The following is a 19,469-nucleotide window of genomic DNA, read 5'->3' on the forward strand; positions in this document are numbered from 1 at the left end:
GTGGCAAATCTGATGAAGACCAGCATGCCGCAATGTGAAGGTGCTTTTTTTTAAATCTTTGCCGTGCATTAACCGTGAAGGTGCTTTTTTTTTAATCTTTGCCGTGCATTAACACTTATTAATGTCTTTTTATTTTTCCACCAAAACGTATTTTCCTTTTTTGTATCCAAATCTTTGAAAAAAGCTGAAGCGTTTTGAATATTTATAAGCTTCTTGTTCTACTTCAAGTTTTTATCATGGTATTATCAGAATGCCTTGGTTAAAAGGAGTGAAATATATTCCATTCTATGAAATTTGCATGATATTTGCAGCCCACACAACCGTAAAATTCTCCCAACATTGAATAGATCATACAATGACTCTCTTTAATCAAAGTAAAATTAGCATCTCAAACATTGCTGGATTCCCCTCCCTTGTATAAAACCATGTAAACAGACATTGTTGGTATGTGTGAAAAAGTTTGAAAAGAGTCTCTCTGTGTGTGAAGCGGCGAGAAGAGGCAGCGAGAGAGACACACAATGTCAAGGTCCCATAAATATCAGTGACACCACACTGTCACTACATCCTCTCTGTGTTTACACAGACACACAGACACACACACACACAGAGGGGTATATATATAACAAGTAAATAGACACAGCCACAAACATGCATGCAAACTCTCGTATGCGTACAACAGCTCCATTTGAAGACGCTCTCATTGACGGGCCGGTGAGAAATTAAAGAAAAACAGAGAAAGAGAGAGTTTACGGGAATCTGACTCAGTGCTTCAAGTATGAGGTCAAAGATGGAAACGTAGGAACGACCAGGTCCGATGGTTCACACACTCACACTGAACTTTAGCAGGAACAGTTTGTATGCAGGTTTACACATTGATGTGATTTATTCTCATGTGCAGAGTCTGGTGTGAAAGACCTGGGACACTCACAAGGTAGATGATTCTAAGGATAGAATAAATTACTTTTCAATAAACAGATACAGTTATTTCATCATAGAAAACCATGGAGAGGAAGAAGAAGAAGAAAAAGAGAGTGCTTTGAAAATACATGACATCACAGAACAAAACATAAATAAGAAAGATGGCACATATGATAGCAATATCAAAAACAGACAACATTAATTAAAGCCAGTTCAAAAGCAGGCTTTTACAGGCTTCACTTAAGCCTCTGGACCTGATGGTACAAGCCTGGACACTCAGTAACTTCCCAACCTGGGACTTTGGAAGGATAAAAAGATTTACTCATAACTTTACTGAGACCTTTGAGTTCCTGCAGAGGTTCCCTGTTCGCGGGGCAAAGTTCCTGTTTTTTAAATGCAGCTTTGGTCACCAGCCTTAAGATCCTAGGATTGAGTGAGTAGCTCTGTAATATGTCCGGGGAGCAGACCATGCTGAGTTTGAAAAGTTATTAAAACACTCTTAAAATCCATTCTTAATCTAACTGCGAGACAAAAATGCAGGAGGTAAGAATTGGAGCGATATGAGCCCTTTACACTGGGTGTTGGTTAAAATGCAAAAGCAAGAGCCGAGGCACTGAGGGTTGACTGATGCATGTTATAAGGAAACTGCAGTAGTACAGGGGTGAAAAGACAAAAATATAACTCAACATGTCCTGCACCAATAAAGCATCAACTTTGCAATGACACAGTCGTTGACTTCACTCTGTATATGACTGTCTCTCGTACTCTAATTGTTTTTTGGTGTTGAAAACTCTGAGAATAACCACTATAATCTCCTTGTGTTTGAAACAGGAGGTGTCCCGTGCACTGTTACAACCACATGCAGTCAGTAAATAGGATCCAGGCCGGGTTGGACTGTAGCTCAGGTCAGGCCACAGTCAGAAGGAGTGTGTGCTATTGTTTTAACGGACACGTGTGAATCCATGCACGCTGACGGGTTCGACAAAGTGTGTAAAAGTGCATTTGACTCCACTGTGCACACAGGGATGCGCTGACACATCTCTGAAGTCCATAACTAAGTTTGTCCATTTATATATTCATGTTTAAGTTGAAGAAAGAACCACCACCACCTCCAGCTCTGCAGAAAACAATACTCAGTGCTGCTCCAGACAATAAAGCAGCTGGAATTCTGCACATGTGCCTTTGTGTCGGTCTGAGGTCTTGTCATAACTCCATCGCAGGGGCCTGGACTCACACACACACACACACCCATGCAAAACCACACACACACTGGAAGTCACTGACTCGGGGAGATGCATGGCAGTGCTGCCACAAAAGAATATTTGATTTGGTTATAAATACCGCGACATGAAAGAGAGGCTCAGCGGGAGAAAGGGCAGAGGGCACGGCAGCCAGAGGAGACGGAATCTTCATCATCATCATCATCGCTATCATCATGTCTGACAATCAGGTTAGGGGTTTTAAACTGTGACCACTGCTTTATGGTTCTTCTTCTTTTGTCGTCTCATGAACATAAAAAAAGCATTCTCCAACATTTCTGGAGCTTGTGAAATACATGAAGCTAGTGTTTGAAAAATAAACTATTGTGGAATGAGGCTGATGTGGAGCAGTGAACTGATCACATCCATGAACAAGTTTTTTATAAGCAAGCTCAGTGGAATTGGGATGTAAAAACAAAAAAAGGCAACTACAGTTAACGAGAATTATGAAGAATCGCTTACGTGGTTTTTAAAATCAAACCAACATGATTTAAACAGAGAGTGCCAGAAAGAAAAGTTAAAGAATATTTGGAAAACCAAGATTTCTCTGCATGACTAAGCAGCAATCACACTTGTAATTGGTGCTTTTCTCAACTAAAACATACTTCTCTTTTTTTCATCCCTCTTCTTTCCAGAAGGCAGATTTCATATATTCACCTGCTGAAGGGTGAACATATGTCCTGACCTACAATTTGAGTTTATCAGCCAAGTTAACATATGAATATATTAAACAGTGATACTCAACCCGTCGGGACACGTCAGGACTTGTTGGGTTCGGACAACATTTATAAAATTGGGTTGGGGTCCGGCTCAGTTAGTTTTCTCTTGGGCTTGGTCGGGTTTGGACAAAATACTGAACCCTGTGCCTTTGTAAAGCCTGAACAATATATGGGTTGGCTGATAAATATTATAAAAATATAATAAATCAAGCAATGTGATCCTAATCTGCATATATGTGTTTGTTTCCCCCCTATGTTGCAAAATTTTAGTATTTGTGCATTTTTTAAAATAATTAATTCATGATTATTAATGATGAATTATAAAACTAATTGATTAATTGACAAGGTTTTTTTAAGCATACATCAGTCAATATATCGTGATTAGAATTGTTTTGTGTCTGAATATTGGTATTAGCAGTGGGTCTCCACGAAACCTTATTGGTCAAGTAAGTATTTTCTTGACATCACAACCAGTTTAGAAACTAATCCTGACCCAGTTTACACCAGTGCATAGTGGAAATCTAAAGCCTCAAGTGAGACTGGACTCTACATCAAGTGTCTGTTTCCATCCTGAATCTTAAAATAAAGAAATAAGGAGTTTTTTTAGTTGGAGGAAAACTCCATCAGATTCAGATAACTAGATATGTTCTGATATCTTAGAACATGCAGAGTCTGGAGTGAGGCTCGGATCTTTAAACTCTAGTTCTGAGTTAAGTTAATTAGTCATTTCTGAGCAGACATGCCCAACACAATAGTGAATGGCAACATTGGTTTGTCTCGCGTCCCTCCCCCCCCCTCCTCCGTGTGAGTGGTTTAAAGTTTATCTCCGGGCGCTCTGATTGGTCGCTGAAGTTTTTCCTAGGGGGAATAAACTCCGGAGCTGGTGCGCTGTTTGACGCACAGCAGCCCGGAGCAGCAGAGAGAGAAGCTGGTGTGTTCTGATCTCACACAGCAGGCGGAGGGAAACAGGAGCATGGAGCTGGCCACACATAGAGAAAGAGTCGTTTTATAAAGTTTTTTCTAGGACTTGACATTTGAGGATCGGAATAGTCTCCCTCTGACTTTTATTTTTTAAATTTTGCATCCAGCGCCGTTGAAAATGGGCCGTGTGGGGATTTGGATTAACGCAATTTGGATTTTACTTTTTGCCATTTTTCACGGTTCTCTTTCGAACTATTCGGAGGACCAATGCAGCTGGAGAGGAAGGCAAGTATTTCTAATTCCATTTGTGCTGGGGTTTTTTTTTGCATTTGCATTTGGCTAAATGGGGAGACGATGCAGGCATGAGGCTGGGGGATACTCCAGCGTGTGTTTGTTTGCTTGTGTATTTCTAAAAGACAATGCACGACGTCTGCATGCAACATGTCGGGACTTGCCATTAGCGCGCAATTAAAATGTTTGCGCAGCTCCGCGGTGCAGCGGCTGCGCCTGCGGGCAGTCTGCAGGAGGGAGGCAGGGTCCAGACAGGCAGGAGACTCAGGGATTAACAGGGACACTTGCAGGAAACACACCATGTGCATGCGGCTGTGAGGTGCAGCCTCTGCATGGTGCATTGGAGAAAAAACGTGCAGAAAACATTAAAAAATGACTGAGTTAAGATTAAGTTAAAGGCCAGTGCTTTGACACACCTGCCAGTAGGTGGCGCCTTCTCTGAATAGGCCCTAAACTGCCGAAGTTCTGCTGAAGCTGGATTTGTACTTCTCTATGTCTCTATGATAAATGTTATCTTTGTTATACCTGTTCTACCAATCAATGCAATGATGTGTGTTTGTAGTTTCTGTGCTTCAGCAAAGTTTCCACTGATGGTGTTAGTCCGACCTTTACTCATCTCCATCTTCCTTCCTCCCCACAGTGGTTTGTCCCAGCAGCAGGGCAGCGTGGAGCAGATCTCCCTCCACTGCTCCGAGGGCACCCTGGACTGGCTGTATCCCAAAGGTGCCCTGCGCCTCAGCCTCTCGCCCCGGCTGCCCTCGGTGGCGGTGGGGCCCGGCGGCAGCAGCTCGGGCCTCATCACGGCCTGCGTCAAGCCCTCGGAGCAGTTCCACGGGGCCCAGCTCTACCTGGAGAGGGACGGAGTGCTGGAGCTGCTGGTGGGGGACCGCCTGGAGTCCTCACCCCCGCCCAGGGTGAGGTGCTTCAGCCGGCTGCCCGGGGAGAGGGTGGCACTGTACCTGCAGGCCACGCCCCACCAGGACATCAGCCGCAGGACCGCCTCGTTCCGCTACGAGCTGAGGGGGGACTGGACCGCTCGGCTGTCGCTGGACACCAACATCATCAGCAGTGAAGGTGAGGCAATGGTGCATGAGTCAGCCATGTTGGTTGGAATGAGGCCTCTTAGGGTCAAATCTAAGGAGGCATGGTGACATTTAGTCTAATATTCAATGAAATAAAACACGGAAGTACAGGAGAAGTTTTGGCCACATTTATGTAGGTTACTCTCTCCTCATCTCATAAACTTAAAGTAAATCCCAAACTTTTAAAATCCACCAAACTGTGGTCACAACCTTTTTCTTCCCTCCTGAAAATGTGTGGCCATTAAAAGTTTTGCACCACGAGCGATTTATATTATACACAGAATAATCCTCCCTGTAGATAATTCATAATTCGTCAGCCATGTTGGTTGGAGTGAGGCCTCTTGGGGTCAAATCTAAGGAGGCATGGTGACATTTTTTTTAATATTCAATGAAATAAAACAAGGAAGTACAGGATAAGTTTTGGCCACTTTTATGTAGGTTACCCTCTCCTCATTTCATAAACTTAAATTAAATCCAAAACTTTTAAAATTGACCAAACTCTGGTCGCAACCTTTTCTTCCCCCCTAAAAGTTTTGCACCACAAGCGATTTATATTATACACCGTATAATCCTCCCTGTAGATAATTCATAATTCGTAGCAGGCCTCTGTGGGCTGCTTGGACTTTCCACGGCCACGGAGAGAGGAAGTGGCCAAACTTTCCCCCAGAGGCGTGCTGGTTAGGAGCAGGAGAAGGGGAGCTGTGGAGTGTGGAGAAGGAGAGGAGGGGGGGGAGGGGGGACAAAAGCTCAGTATGTGGGGCTTTCTCCAGAGTCCAGAGCCCTTTGAATGGGTGCCGCATGAGTATTCTGGGATTACTGCCGTCTCCTAGGCGACGGGGAGGCCTCTGCCCAGCTGAGATGCTCCCCTCTTTTGTTGAGCTGCCTCTCTGTGGGGAGACTTGTCTGTGGCAGCTCACCCCCCCCCCCCCCCCCCCCCACATCTCTCTGTGTCACACACACACACACACAGTGATTAGGTTTGGAAGGGGGTTTGCTGTGGACTCGAGAGGAAGGAATCTCATTTATCAAGAGGTTTTCACTAAAGAGGAGAATGTGTGGGGTGGGCTAGGGGCCTCCAAAGAACCACAAGGAGAACTTAAAAAATTCCAGGACTTTTTTTTCTCTCTCTCTCTCACCACAATTCAGTCACAGCAGACAGTGAGAACTTCACTGGGTTGTTGGTTTTTTTTTTTAAATCCTTTTGTGGCCATCTGTAAAACCTGCTGTGAATTTCAGGAAGTTGCACTCCATTTAAAAAAAAAAAAAGAAAATTTATCAGGCACTTAGGTGAAAGGGGGGCGGCAAGGAATTTTCTGGGAAGTGGGATTGTGCTCCTTCTTGAAATCTTTGATGTCCTCTCCCGCTCCCTCTCCTCGGCCCCCGTGTGAAGGCTTTGATGAGGTGTGACTGTAGACACCCTGAAAGGCTTAAAGGGGGGGGGGGGGGGGTTTCATTTGGCCTTTAAATCGTCTGCAGTGGACGAGCCTCCCACCTTCAAACTCGGCCGGTTCCTCCTCTGCCAACTGTAAAAGTAGCAGCTGTCTGTTAGGACTCTGTGGTTGGTCCCTCCTTTGTTGCACGGAGTTCGAGGTCGGGATTCACATCTCACATTCCTGTGCATGTGAACTGGAAACGCCGCCTCTGCTTTCCAGAGCCTCAGTAGAAGTATCAGCATGTAGGTGTTGTCCAGAGTGTTGCGAGGTCACTAACTGATTTTCTGTTTTCTCCCCAGAAGCCTGCAGACCCTGCAACAACACGGAGATTCTGATGGCCGTTTGCACCAGTGACTTTGGTGAGTTGCATTTCTCACCTCGGTAAAAAAAAAACACAGCAAACCAAACGTCCAAATACAAACAGGATTAACATATTAAACCGGACCACCAAACAAGTCAAGTAGTCCCCGCGCTAAAGCCGCAGAACGAAATGATTTGGAGTCAGATTCTAAAAGTGAAATCCCTGCGTCTCCCCTGAGAACGAGCAGTGGACTTATCTGCAGGCCTCTGATTGAGCTGTATTGGAAGTGGGGAGAAGTTCAGCTGGCAACAAAAGTTAGAGGGATTAGTGAGCCGGCCCGGGCCCTGGGACAGTTTTATCGTCTGTATCCCACAGAAAACCATGTCTCTAACTGAAACAGGTCTATGCGACATTTTCTAGACGGCACAAACACTCGTAATAACGTTAGTCAGAGGTGCATGCTGGGAGATGACCACAGGAATTTACCTAGAAAGTAACCTGATTGTTTTTTTTCTATCCACAGTGGTGCGTGGTAACATCTGGTCGGTGATGGAAGACGACAACTTGCGTGCGGCGGTGATCAAGGTCAGCGCCACTCGCGTGTTTCGCCAGAAGTACGCCCTGTTCACTGGGAACAGCCGCCTGACCAGCAAGGGCGAGATCAGGACTCTGATGCAGTGCGGCGTCAAACCGGGCCGCGGCAGCTTCCTCTTCACCGGGCGCGTCCACTTCGGCGAGGCCTGGCTGGGCTGCGCCCCCCGGTACAAGGACTTCCAGCGGGCGTACACGATAGCCAAAGCAGCCCAGCAGATACCCTGTGAACTGGCTGTAGACTGAGCTCAACCTGGTGTGGTAGCTTAGTCTATGAGACAGAACCATGCTGGACTCGAAGCCAGGCCAAAGTCAGCCCTGTTCCACGTTTCGGAAGAAGCCACGAGGCGCGACCGTTGCCGACGTTGCCGCGGAGCCACCGACGGATATTCCCAAAGGGCTGAGGAGCGAAATGGACTTTTCAAAACCCTGTTTCAGTGCAATACACAGTCCCCAGGTCCAGAAGACCCAGTGGAGCGGTGACATGGTGGGAAATGGAGATTATAAGCATTTGGTATTGGGAAGTTGTATGAACAGTGATGCGGCTTCAGAGAAAGTCTTTGAAAAAACGTTACATTGGGGATAAATTACGTTAAGCCATTAATTCAGGCCTCGTCAGACTCATTGCTCAGAAACTCAGGAACATTTATGAGAAGTTTGACAGAAAGTTTCCTGCCTTGTAGTTGATATCCTGGTGAGGATGAACCGCAGGCGCTGGTCTACAGTTTCAAAATGGCTGCCTTTTTACCGCAGGGTTTTTTCTATTCAGAAAAAATCCAATCAGAGGACAGTGATGTGGGTTTTTTATTACTCCCCCTCCAATGGGGTCATTCTCAGTGTTACTATTATTAAGGAGATTATAAAAAAAAGAAAATTTAATGTTAAGAGAATATTTGCACTGATTAAAGAAAGGGAATGATCTGGAAAGTGTGATGCTGCAAGCACTGAAAACCAAATAAGAGAAGCAACTATATGTAGCAATAGCGGAGCGATTGAGAATTTAATATATGTACAGACGATCTGAGCACGTACACCAGTGACACACGGCTGAGGCGACCTGAGCAGGTTCCACAGCTCCATGTGCACTTTTCATTTTTTCGGGCCAACTCAGAGATTTTGTTTCTGAAGGGAAGATGCAGTCTTGGCTGCTCTCTCCTGTTTGAAAACGATCCAACAAACTGACTTTTAGAAGACAAATCTGATGTCATGTGCAAGAAAGACTCAAATAATCTCAGTGGAAAGATGTATTTCTACCCAATGCTCCATTTGCATTTATATAACTTCTGTTAAACGATTTCATTTCTGATGTGCACTATGTCAACAAGAGGAAGGGGTTCATACCAAATGACCACGATGAGCTGAAATGTCTTAAGAGCGTACACTGCCATTTTACTGTTTGTCATTTTTGTCATGTGAATTTATATGTATATAAATGTGAATGTAAATATGTTTATAAGAAATTCTAGAAACAACGGCACGAAAAATGCCTTTGGAAAAAAAACTTTGTTTCCGAATTGTGGATTATTTCTATGTTTGTCTGTTTTATTAAAAATTTTACGTGAGAAAACACACCTGATGTTTACGGATGTTTTTTACTTTCTTCTTAAAGCTTCACATTTATTCACTTTGAACTTTTAATTCAACAGGCTCATTTCATGCCCCTTTGTCCTCTCACCTAACGCATCACACACTTTAATCTACATTAGAGTATGTGGCTCCAAAGGTTTCGACCACGGTAAACTTTTCTCAGACATAAGTCTCTTCAAGTGCTCATGAATCAAGACGCCTGAAAGCCGGGAACAAATGGAGACGCCGGAGAAAGCGAGGGGGCCTTAACGGCGGAGAGATTTAAGGAGTGTTTAGGACCCTGAGGGCACTCGGACAGGGAAGGAGGTAGAAAACAGCGTCTGGAATTCTGTTGTCCTCAGCTCCCATTTGCAGGATTCAGGAAGCAATAAATTGCGATTAAGGGAGCGGCGTGGCGGCCTCGGCTGGACTGAGGTGCCACACAGTCGCTCACTTTGTCCTGACCACGTGTGCATGAGGACACAATCAAACCAGATCTGTTTTCCACTCAACTCAGGCCGCACGCCTGCAGCCTGGAGCAAACTTTTGTTTCCTACCTCGACTAGCATTTCATCTATACCGTCACATGTCTGTTACGTGTCATCTGTTTGGTAGATAAGACGGAAACATCCACATCCAGGAGATATTTCCGATTATTATCAAAGTAATAAAACGGCAAGATATGAGGTCCGACACCAGTGTGGATGGATTTCTGCAGCACACATCATGATCTTCCACCTGCATGATCCACCCAGGCACCCCCCCTCACCTGAATGTACCAGACATGTTCCTGTCATTGTCAACGCTGGACAATCTCCTGTTGCGTTCTCAATATGTGAAAGGCAAACTTCGGAAAAAAATGTCCAGACCCAATAACGCAGACATTCTCTGGAATTCATGTCTGAACGATAAACTCAGCACCTGTTTCTCCATCTTAAAAAGTTCTGCACAACATGTACTGCAGAGCACCTCGGTGCGATCTCAGATTTACTACACGCAGTAAATCCATTTGAAAAAGAGCAGCTGTGGGAATTAACAAGAAGTTTGGGGTTAAATGGAAAAGAATCACAAAAGCTCGACATGCTTCCCATGTCTGGCCATGCAGCTTTCTCCCATAGAAACCCCGACACTGGTTCTGCCACTGCATCACTAGTTCATGTGAGCGAACCTCCAACCTCCCTGGCTATTTACTGCCTCAGTGCTCCTTTGAAACATCCCCGGAGTTGGGGGGCCCCGAGCCGCTCGACCCTGCACACACACTAACCAGGCCCCCTCCTCCCTTCATGTCCATCTGAGGTTACTGCTGCGGGCCTGATAAGCCAAAACAAAGAGCACTCAAATTCTACTCCCTCGACCAATACATCATGTGACATTTAGAAAAAGCTTGGCTTCCTGAATTGTTGCCCCTTCTCTGTGACCCCAGCATGAACCCTGGGAAACTGCAGTAGTAATGTCTGTGTGGCCACAATGACACAGTTTGATTCTGCACAAGCTGAATTAAAGCTATTACAATTATGACTTTTTGAGTGTGCCAACAATCCACATCAAGCTTTGGGAGCACAGAAAAGTTTTAAATAACTTTTTCCATGTAGAATGTGTGTTTTCAAGGAGCTGAAAACACATTATTGTGATGAATTCCATCGTCTGATTATGCTGCACACAGGTAATGAAGCATGCACTCCCTTAACACTGAGCGGGTTTCATTGTTGTTGTTGTAGAAAGCTGCACACACAATAAACCCTCCTCCAACCCCCAACCCCACTCCTCTCTTTATTCTGTCCCGCTGTGCGGCTGAGGTGAGGTCCGGCTGCAGCAAAGCGGGAAACCCTCAGGAAAGTGGAATCCAAAGCGATGGGACAGGGTCGCCGGGTGTGGACTTCCGTCACTCCCTGGGGGAGTTTGAGGGGAGGCAGCCAGAGACAAAGCTCCAGAGATGAGAGCGCACGCAGGGGCAAATTGCTCCTGGACCCTCCCCTGGAGTCCGGCACAACAAAACCCCACCTACAGCACACAGGCCTTGTTTTTACAGCAGCAGCAAATCTCCCTGTTATCCAATATGCACATGTGAGGGGCAATTAACAGTTATAATGTTTTTGCTGTAAATAAAATGATCTATTTAACTCACACACTTCATGAGTTTGTCCTCATGAAGATGCAACTGCAGCAGACAGACACAGAGCAGGAAAAACACAGGGAAAACTGTCAATCTTTAAATTTTCTTGTTTATTTTTCTCCTTTTTTGTTATATAAACCAGTAATAACTTGGAATTATGCATCAGTGATGCGTCATAGGTTTCATGGTGAGCCTGACTGCACTGCTTCTGGTAAACAGTTTAAATTGTGGGAAGTAGTTTCTTCTGCCAAGGAGGTTAAGTTTCCACCAACAACAGCTGGTTAGGTAACTGTTGACCAAGTCAAGAACATCCATTAGCTTTGTTTTATACTGTTGACATCCTGTAAACGTAATTGTTTAAACCTGTTCTGTGGTCGGATTTCTCTCCCACCTCCCACTCTCTCCCACCTCCCACTCTCTCCCACTCTCTCTCTCTCTACTGGATCTCTCTTTTCATGGGGTGCATCACGGAAACTTTCCCACATCCTGGTCCACAGCTGCTGGGTGCTGCTCTGTTGTGGGACCAACAACAGTGGTTGTGAGGCTCTGACACACACTTGACCCTCATCTCAAATCTCTCACCTTGTGCCAAAAGATACTTGAAGCCTGTGAATGACTGAATGGCAGAAGCTTTTCTCATGCTTTTCATTTCCAGAAATCTTTCTCCTCTGTGGTGATTGAACAAGAATAATGTTTTACACCGGTGCTTTGATAATTAGGTATCTAATTGCCCCTCACAAAACATACTGAACTAACGTATAGAGTCCTGCACTGGGGCGACGGGTAACCGGCAAAAAAGTTTGGGGGAGAAATCAGAAATTGAAATGATCGTGCTGTATTTTTAACATCTAAATCAGCTTTTATGAAGACTGAGTCGACTGCAAGGATTTTGTTTTATTGTGAAAGCCCACAACACCGCCCTTTCCACAGTGTGTTTAATAGCCACAAGCTACAATTGACAGACACTTTTCCAGGAACACAACTCAACCACCACAACAGGGGGACAAGGAGGCCAGGATGACCCAGTGGATGTGAGGGACTGTGTATGTAGCACGTGTTTGTTCCCAGGTGAAGGGTCGGGTCATATGTTAACAGGAGGGTCTGGATCTCTCCAGAGATAATCGGGTCGGGTCCAGTACGGAGCTTTGTAGATCCAGACGGGTGCGAGTTTGCAAAATTGCAAATGCAGGTTTCTGACCCAAGGTTCCTGTGAAATATCCAAACTTTATCTGAACAGCTCTTTGTGTTTTCTAACATATCTTTCAGTTGCTCTGGTGTACTTGGCTCCATATAATTGTAAGTGCCACAGATGGAAAAGACAATACGAGGGAATTCCTCTGCAGCTTCTTCACATATAAGAAGTGTGAAGTGATGGAGAAACAGCTGTGCATTTCATGAGCGTTTATTTCCCCCATAAACAAAAGCTGGTAATCCAACTCCCTGCTACCAAATGTCAGTGGCTGCTCATCCTGCTGCCGCTCCATCAGCTCAGCACCAGCTGACAGGCAGCATGACCACACTGTGGCATCCCACTCACCCAGCTGACAATTCCTGGTTCCCATAACACCCTCGCACAGCTGGCGATTCGGATGATTCCCAAATGGAAAGCGAATGTTCGGGTTTGAGAACGCACCACAACCCGCTGTGCCGGGGGAATGCCAGTCAAATCACACGCTTCATGCCTAGCTACTACCTGACCCTCCTCGGTGACGAAAGTCGTGTAAGGCCAAAGCTCTCTGTGGTGCACGGACTGCCGGGAGCGATCGCCATTCAGGGGCCAGGGAGAGAAACAGCCGTGGTCAGCCATAAAGTGGAGTGGGCAGTTTGGGTGGGTCGAGAGGTCAAGGTAGAATAGAGAACAAGTGTGGAGTGGGGCGAGAGCATGTTTATCTGGCCATGTTATCCCTCTGAAGTAGTGAGGGGAGGAGAGCGCCGAGCACCCTTTGTTCCTCAAGAGCCTGCAGATGGCTGTAATCCCTTCCAAAATGCGCACTGAAAATCAATCAAGACTCGGTGGACATGGTGCATGAGTGTGCAGGCGGGCGACACTTTTCTCAGGGAGGGGGTCCCCGCAAAGAAACTCAAGTTGGGTCAAACTAGCGTCTTTGGTGCTTTCCCGCCAGAAAAAAGTATTGTCAGGACAGACAGAGGGAATGAATTGCGGCCCCCTTGAAACGAAGGCCCGCTGCCGCTACCCCTGGGTTTGAGCTCAGTACAGCTGCCACCTCCTCACCGTGTCCTGGGGCTGACGTCGCCCGCAGGGGGTACAACCACAGAAACCACTGTAAGAAGGCTTCTTAGGGACATTCACCGCGGCTCACATGGACGTGAATAGGAAAAAGTCAGGCAATTATCAGAGAGAGCAGGATTCATTCTCTGGATCTCGACAAAAGTGTTATCATAATTCATTCATTAGTGGTTCTGATACTTCAGAATGGTTTAAACTTTAAAGTGACAAACCAACAGACCATCCATGCACAAAGTTTGGCTGAATGTTGAAATACTGTATTCGTTAATCGTTCTAGTAATTAAAGAAACCTCTGTCTGTGTGTTTGTGGCTCAAATGTCTCAAGAACTGTTCATATCGGCTTCATACGTGTATATTGTTAAGGGCCCAAGGAAGTGCAGTGTCGAATTTTTGGGGGGATTTGGACACACAACCTATAAGTATTAATAAAGGTGGAATAAATAGGCAACTGGGACTCATCTGACTAAATGATGTGACAAGGGCATGTTCACAACAACAATGGGGTTCTGAGTCCCGCTGCAGGTCTTCACTCACCACAGCTAAAGAAAAGCTGTGTATGATAAGATAAGATGTACATTAACCAAGCCTCCATAGAGGTCAATGTTGGTGCATGTTCAGTTTGTTGGGAAACCCTCACAGCAGCCGAGTGCACACGCTAAAAGACCTGAGACCTGAATATCTCAATGGGTAACTTGCATTGCCTTACAATTCCTCCAGTGCCTCAATCCTCATCTCTTCCTCCTCCTCCTCCTCCTCCTCCTCCTCCTCCTCCTCCTCCTCCTCCTCCTCCTCCTCCTCCTCCTCCTCCTCCTCCTCCTCCTCCTCCTCCTCCTCCTCCTCCTCCTCCGACACAGTTCTGTTCCTCCTGTGGTGACCTCATCCCTCTGGATACCAAACCCCAGCCTGAGTCTTACTAGGAAGTAGAATTGTTTTTGGGAGAAGTTCTCCGAGCCTGCCAATTAACCAGCAGGATTATGGTTTACTCGCAAAACCCGTCTGATCGTCTGCACAAAGGAGAGAAACCTCATTTCTTCCCTCACTACCTACCACCCACCTCTCTGTGTCTCAGATCTAATCCTGCAGGACTGAGGCCCGGCCCAGCCTCCCCTCCTCGACATGGTTTGTTCTTTTCTTCCTTTTGCCTGTTATCTTTCTCCTCAGAGAGGTTGTGTCAAGTTTCCTCCTCAGAGACATTTTGCACTGGGCTCATTGTTCCGAGATGTTTATTAAGGAAAGAGGGAGGCAGGAACGAAACTGCCACTCACGCTGGTTTTGTTAGGTTACTAGTATCTCTTCGCATGTTTCTCCCTCAGTTTGCAGCTTCAGGCCAAGATTTGTCAACAGATACTCCCGGTGAACTGTGCAGCAAAATATGTGAAGACGAGATCATAGTCTGTGCCAAGTTCATTACGAATCTCTTGCAGGGATTCATTTGTTAGTATCAAAAGAAAGATACGTCTCTTTGGGTCCAGATCTAAATGTGGTTTGATACAGGGACAGTTGGGACTTGATCTCACGGCACCTTTGCCAAGGACAACTTACAATATATATAGTAAATAAACATATGAATGATTAAAGTAAAACCAAACGTTAACATCAGGTTAGGAGACACAAAAACCTTTCAATACAACCTATGTTACAAGAATAAATAAAAGTTAAAACAAGGATATACCGAGTGCCAGTTGTTAATGATTATCATTTGGTAACATCTCTACATAATCGATTGACTTCCTACATTTCCCAGAATTACTTTCAGAAGAAGTGAGGACCTGTTTGATCTATTCAGTCATTGACTTAATGTGTCTGGAAGTGAATCACACAATTCTCCATGTGCTAAAGAGTTTCAAGCTGAATAACAATATAATGTATAGAAATAATTTATGGTGCACCTTGACGAAAATCAGATGAAAGTTATACGTTACAAGGAAAATATCCTGATATGGTGTTTGTCTCTGTCTTTGGCCAGTTTTGAATTAGAAAATTTAAAAACTAAGATACCCATAGAGCAGTTACAGATGCAGTCACAACAATATTTTATTATTTATTCGAGGTGGAGTTATTTCAAGTTATAGTTCTGAGCTTTTGAAATGTCCACCTCAGCTTCTGCTGTGACCTCAATGTGGAATTCACTCCGATGCTTCAAAAACATTAGAATACAAAGTATAACTCAGACTGTCACCATTCAAAATGATCTGTCAACAGATTTTAAAGCAACATCTTTCAGGTGAAATTCCATTTTAATGTCATTTCCAATTCTTTAAGCACCATAAACAAAAAGCTATTCAGCTGGAGATGAATAGTTTAAAACCTAAGCACATAAATTATTCAAGGCCTTTTAGCACTAGTGGTAAAAAGTTTTTTATTTATTTAGGTGAACTGAGCCTTTATCAGTCTTGTAGTGTTTTATAGAGTATTTTGTCCTTCTTCCTCATGAATCAGATGAAACCTTCCAGTTGCAAACAGGACTCTGGTCTCGGTGGAATGTGACTGAGTGTCTGCTGAGAGCTCTTCTCAGGCTGGATCTGGTGAAAGAGGAACTCAGGAGGCCATTTATGCATCAGACGTGCTGACAGTCGTGCTGCGTGTTTATCTTCTGACAAAGTGCACTGGCGCATGGTGCATGAGGCCCGGCCGCCCAGCTCTGTGTGATGTGTCAGAAGCTCCCTCTGCTCTCCTCTCCCTGTCGCTCAGTCTATTCGCTCATTCCAGGGGGAACATGTGCGCTGGAATTCTCCCCCAATTAAGACAGGGATTAGCCGGGTCCACTGTGGGAACCGGCCGAGTGTGGGAAAGCAGAGGGTCTGTCCCTCTCTCCTTCCCTCTCACTCCCTCTCAGCCTCATTTCCACTCGCTCCTGTTCACCACGCTGCCTCCCTCCCCTGTTCTTCTCTCCCTTACTGTAACTCTTCCTCCCCTCTTTTCTCACCCTATATTCTCCAAGCTCCATTTTCTATCCTTTTTTTTACTTTTTTAGCAACCCACTCTGTAAACCCTCATACCCCGAGATTCCATTTTTTCATTGTTTCCCCCTCTCATCTTCATAATTATGCACACTGATCCCCTTTATTTTTTTTATTCTTTCTTTTCGTTCCCCTTCTCCCCTTCTCGCAGCCACCCACAGTCTCCACAGCTTTCAGGCCTGATTCTTCAAGGTTTTCTGAAGTGCACGTTTCTTCTGTGCTCGCCTCCGCTGCCCCGGCCCTCCTCCCTCTTAATGCCTCTCCAGCCTCTGTGCTGAAAGCTTGTCTGGAGGGTTGCTGGGGACTCTTGCATGAATAGTCTGAGGCTGTCAGACTGAGAGAGGGGGTGAAAAGACAGCTCATCAGAAAAGAACAGACAGGTGTCTTGTGCGGCAGAGAGTTGCAGACAGTTAGCGTTGCCTTTTTTAGAAAACTAAAAAACATGCATTTATTAACCTGTGTGGAGTATATATTTCATACTAGATGCAACAAGTGGAAAAAGTATCTCAACACATATCAGTGCCGTGGGAGGAGCGTTCAGCAGACATGCATGGGAACGTCCTGGTTACACTCTTTGCTCACTTTTCCATTGTCAGTTCTTCTTTTTTTCGCACGATCTTGCAATACTCTGACGACCACATCGGATTCCTCTCCCACTGCCTCCACATTCCTCCCACTCCCTGTCACCTTTTCTTCCTGGTTCCCACTCTCTCTCTCTCTCTCTCTCTCTCTCTCTCTCTCTCTCTCGCTCTCTCTCTCTCTCTTTCGCTCTCTGTCTCTCTCTTTCTCTCTCCTCTCCTTGTGTTCCCATAAATCCTCTCCCCGTGCACTCCTCCACACAAGGCTTGTCCGTTCCAATTACGACAGGGCCGCCCAGCCCCCGGCTCACACCCTCTGCACACACAGGCCCGTTCTCATTAAGCCTGTATCAATTAGGCATTAACCTCCTAAAACAAAGGGCCTCTTGACGAGCGGCCCATCGCGGCCCATGTGAGGTACTTCCTCCGCACCGGTCCACCCTGCTTCCCATCCGCAGAACGACACATTCATCCAGCCCTCTTCCCACTGTGCTGCTGACAAAAAAATCTGGGCCCGAAAGTGACAACAAAACAGACGAGAGCGGAGAAAACTGAACAAGCAAGTTTACACGCAGTTGTAATGTTGATGAGGTCATGGTCTTGAGGATCAGCAGAACTGATGAGTTCACATGAACCAGAATGCTAATGTCCTGCTGAACTACATCTGTACAATATTAGAGGAAGAATGAAATACTCCTGAAATAAACACTTCCTTAGATTAAAAGGTTGATCAGTGGGAACGTCGATGAAGTTTGAATTGTTGTGTACATCACATGAAAACCATTTAATAGCATTTTTATATTTGATATTAATGTGCCATCTTCCAGACAGAAATAAAGAACAATGACACAAAACTCTTACACAGTATTCTCTGGTTGTACAAACAGTATATAAGTTAATACAGTTTTGAGAGGATTAGAGAAAAAACTGATTCATGACATGAGTTATGGAACAATTCAATCTGTTATTAAAGTTGCAAACACGCTCTGGTGTCAAACAGTGATGTGTGAGTCTGTCAGTCCAGGTTTCGTTGGGTGTAAATCAGATTTTATGTCTGTTTGTTCTTTTTAGTGGGTTGTGTGCTTATGGTAGAAAAACCAGTTCTCCACTCTCAGTGGGACGGGAACAGACAAGTTGATAAACTGGTTGAACCTAGCAGACTCATGAAAAACAAACTGCTAATTACATGAAGGATATAATCCTGCTGGGGGCTCTTCTCACGTCTGAGACATAGAGAAATAACACAGACATACAATGCATTGGACGAGTCACATCATGATTTCTATCCATCACATTCTGAATTCTATAACAGAACTTTAACTCAGTATGTATGTGTTTGGATCTAAATCAAAATCTACAACCAAAACTTTTTTTCCAATCTCTTTTTGAACACATCTAAGATTTGTTGGCTAATTCCAGAATATATGAGTAAGATCTGTAACCATCCTTTCAACATAATTCAGATATATTACTCTACTCTTTATTATGTTTATTATTTTTACCATAATACTGAGTGCATAGTGTGTTCAATTAATAGCTGGTCACAGTCCAAGGAGTCAAATTCTTCAAAAATGTTGAGAAAAAAAATACTTGGCACATTGCCTTGGAGACCAGTTGCGCTTCAGACAAACGTTTACTACTTTTTTAATTGAAAATGTTTGCTTTTTTGTTGGATTTCATTTGGTTTGCAGAGGCCTCTGCAGACACATCACCTCTCTCCTCTTGTGTTTGTTTGGCTTGGCAGCAGAGAACAACCTGGTTTTAATTTTCCCACAGATCCGCCGGTGAGAGGAGTGGTCTCCAGCACCCAGCGCTCTGGCACAGTGACTATGTTGGCACGGTGCCCAAGCCGAACACCCCCCCACCCCTTTTCCCAGGGCCCTGGGAGTGTAATACATTACTTACAAAATCCCACTTCCCATTCCTCTCAGACTTTCACACCCCTGTTACCCCCCCTCCCAATGGCTGGCATGCCCCCTGAAAAGGGGATTGGGGTGACATGCCTATGACCCTCTCCATCTCCTCCACTTTTCCCATCATTCCCCCGACTACTTCTGCTTTCGACCCAACTTTGACTCAAACTTTCTGACACTCTGAAACTTTTTAAATAATGCTACATTTAAAAGTCCTTTCTATTTTTAAAGTTATATCAGATGTTGTACATAGCATGAAACCAGGCAACCAAAACACGCTATTAAAAAAAAAAAGAGAGACCCTTTCACAGTTAAAGGGGTTTAAAGGGGATAGTTGCCTATTCACACAAACACTGAAGGTTATAAATATGAACCCTCCCTCTGTAAAGAGCCTGGCTTGCTGTGCGCCGCAGTTCTCAGCCGGGCATTGATGGGGAGAGCATTCACAGGCGTGTACGTGTCTGGGTAACATGTAATGACATTATTCTCACCAGGGTGACCCCTCGCTGTCACCGCGCTTTCTTCTCCCGAGCTCGTGAAATTGACATAAGCTTTACAAACATTCCAGGCATTTTT

General features: G+C 45.0%; 1 protein-coding gene across 1 annotated transcript; it reads left to right on the forward strand.

Annotated features, from left to right (window-relative positions):
• The first annotated feature begins 3,810 nt into the window (after positions 1-3,810).
• Positions 3,811-9,086, forward strand: metrn (meteorin, glial cell differentiation regulator). Its single transcript, XM_061094692.1, has 4 exons — positions 3,811-4,102; positions 4,749-5,182; positions 6,923-6,982; positions 7,448-9,086. Exons 1-4 carry the CDS (start codon positions 3,996-3,998, stop codon positions 7,759-7,761), a joined length of 915 nt encoding a protein of 304 aa, XP_060950675.1. The 5' UTR covers positions 3,811-3,995; the 3' UTR covers positions 7,762-9,086.
• Positions 9,087-19,469: the final 10,383 nt, after the last annotated feature.

Source organism: Limanda limanda, chromosome 21 (genome assembly GCF_963576545.1).
Source record: "Limanda limanda chromosome 21, fLimLim1.1, whole genome shotgun sequence".
Taxonomy (NCBI): domain Eukaryota; kingdom Metazoa; phylum Chordata; class Actinopteri; order Pleuronectiformes; family Pleuronectidae; genus Limanda; species Limanda limanda.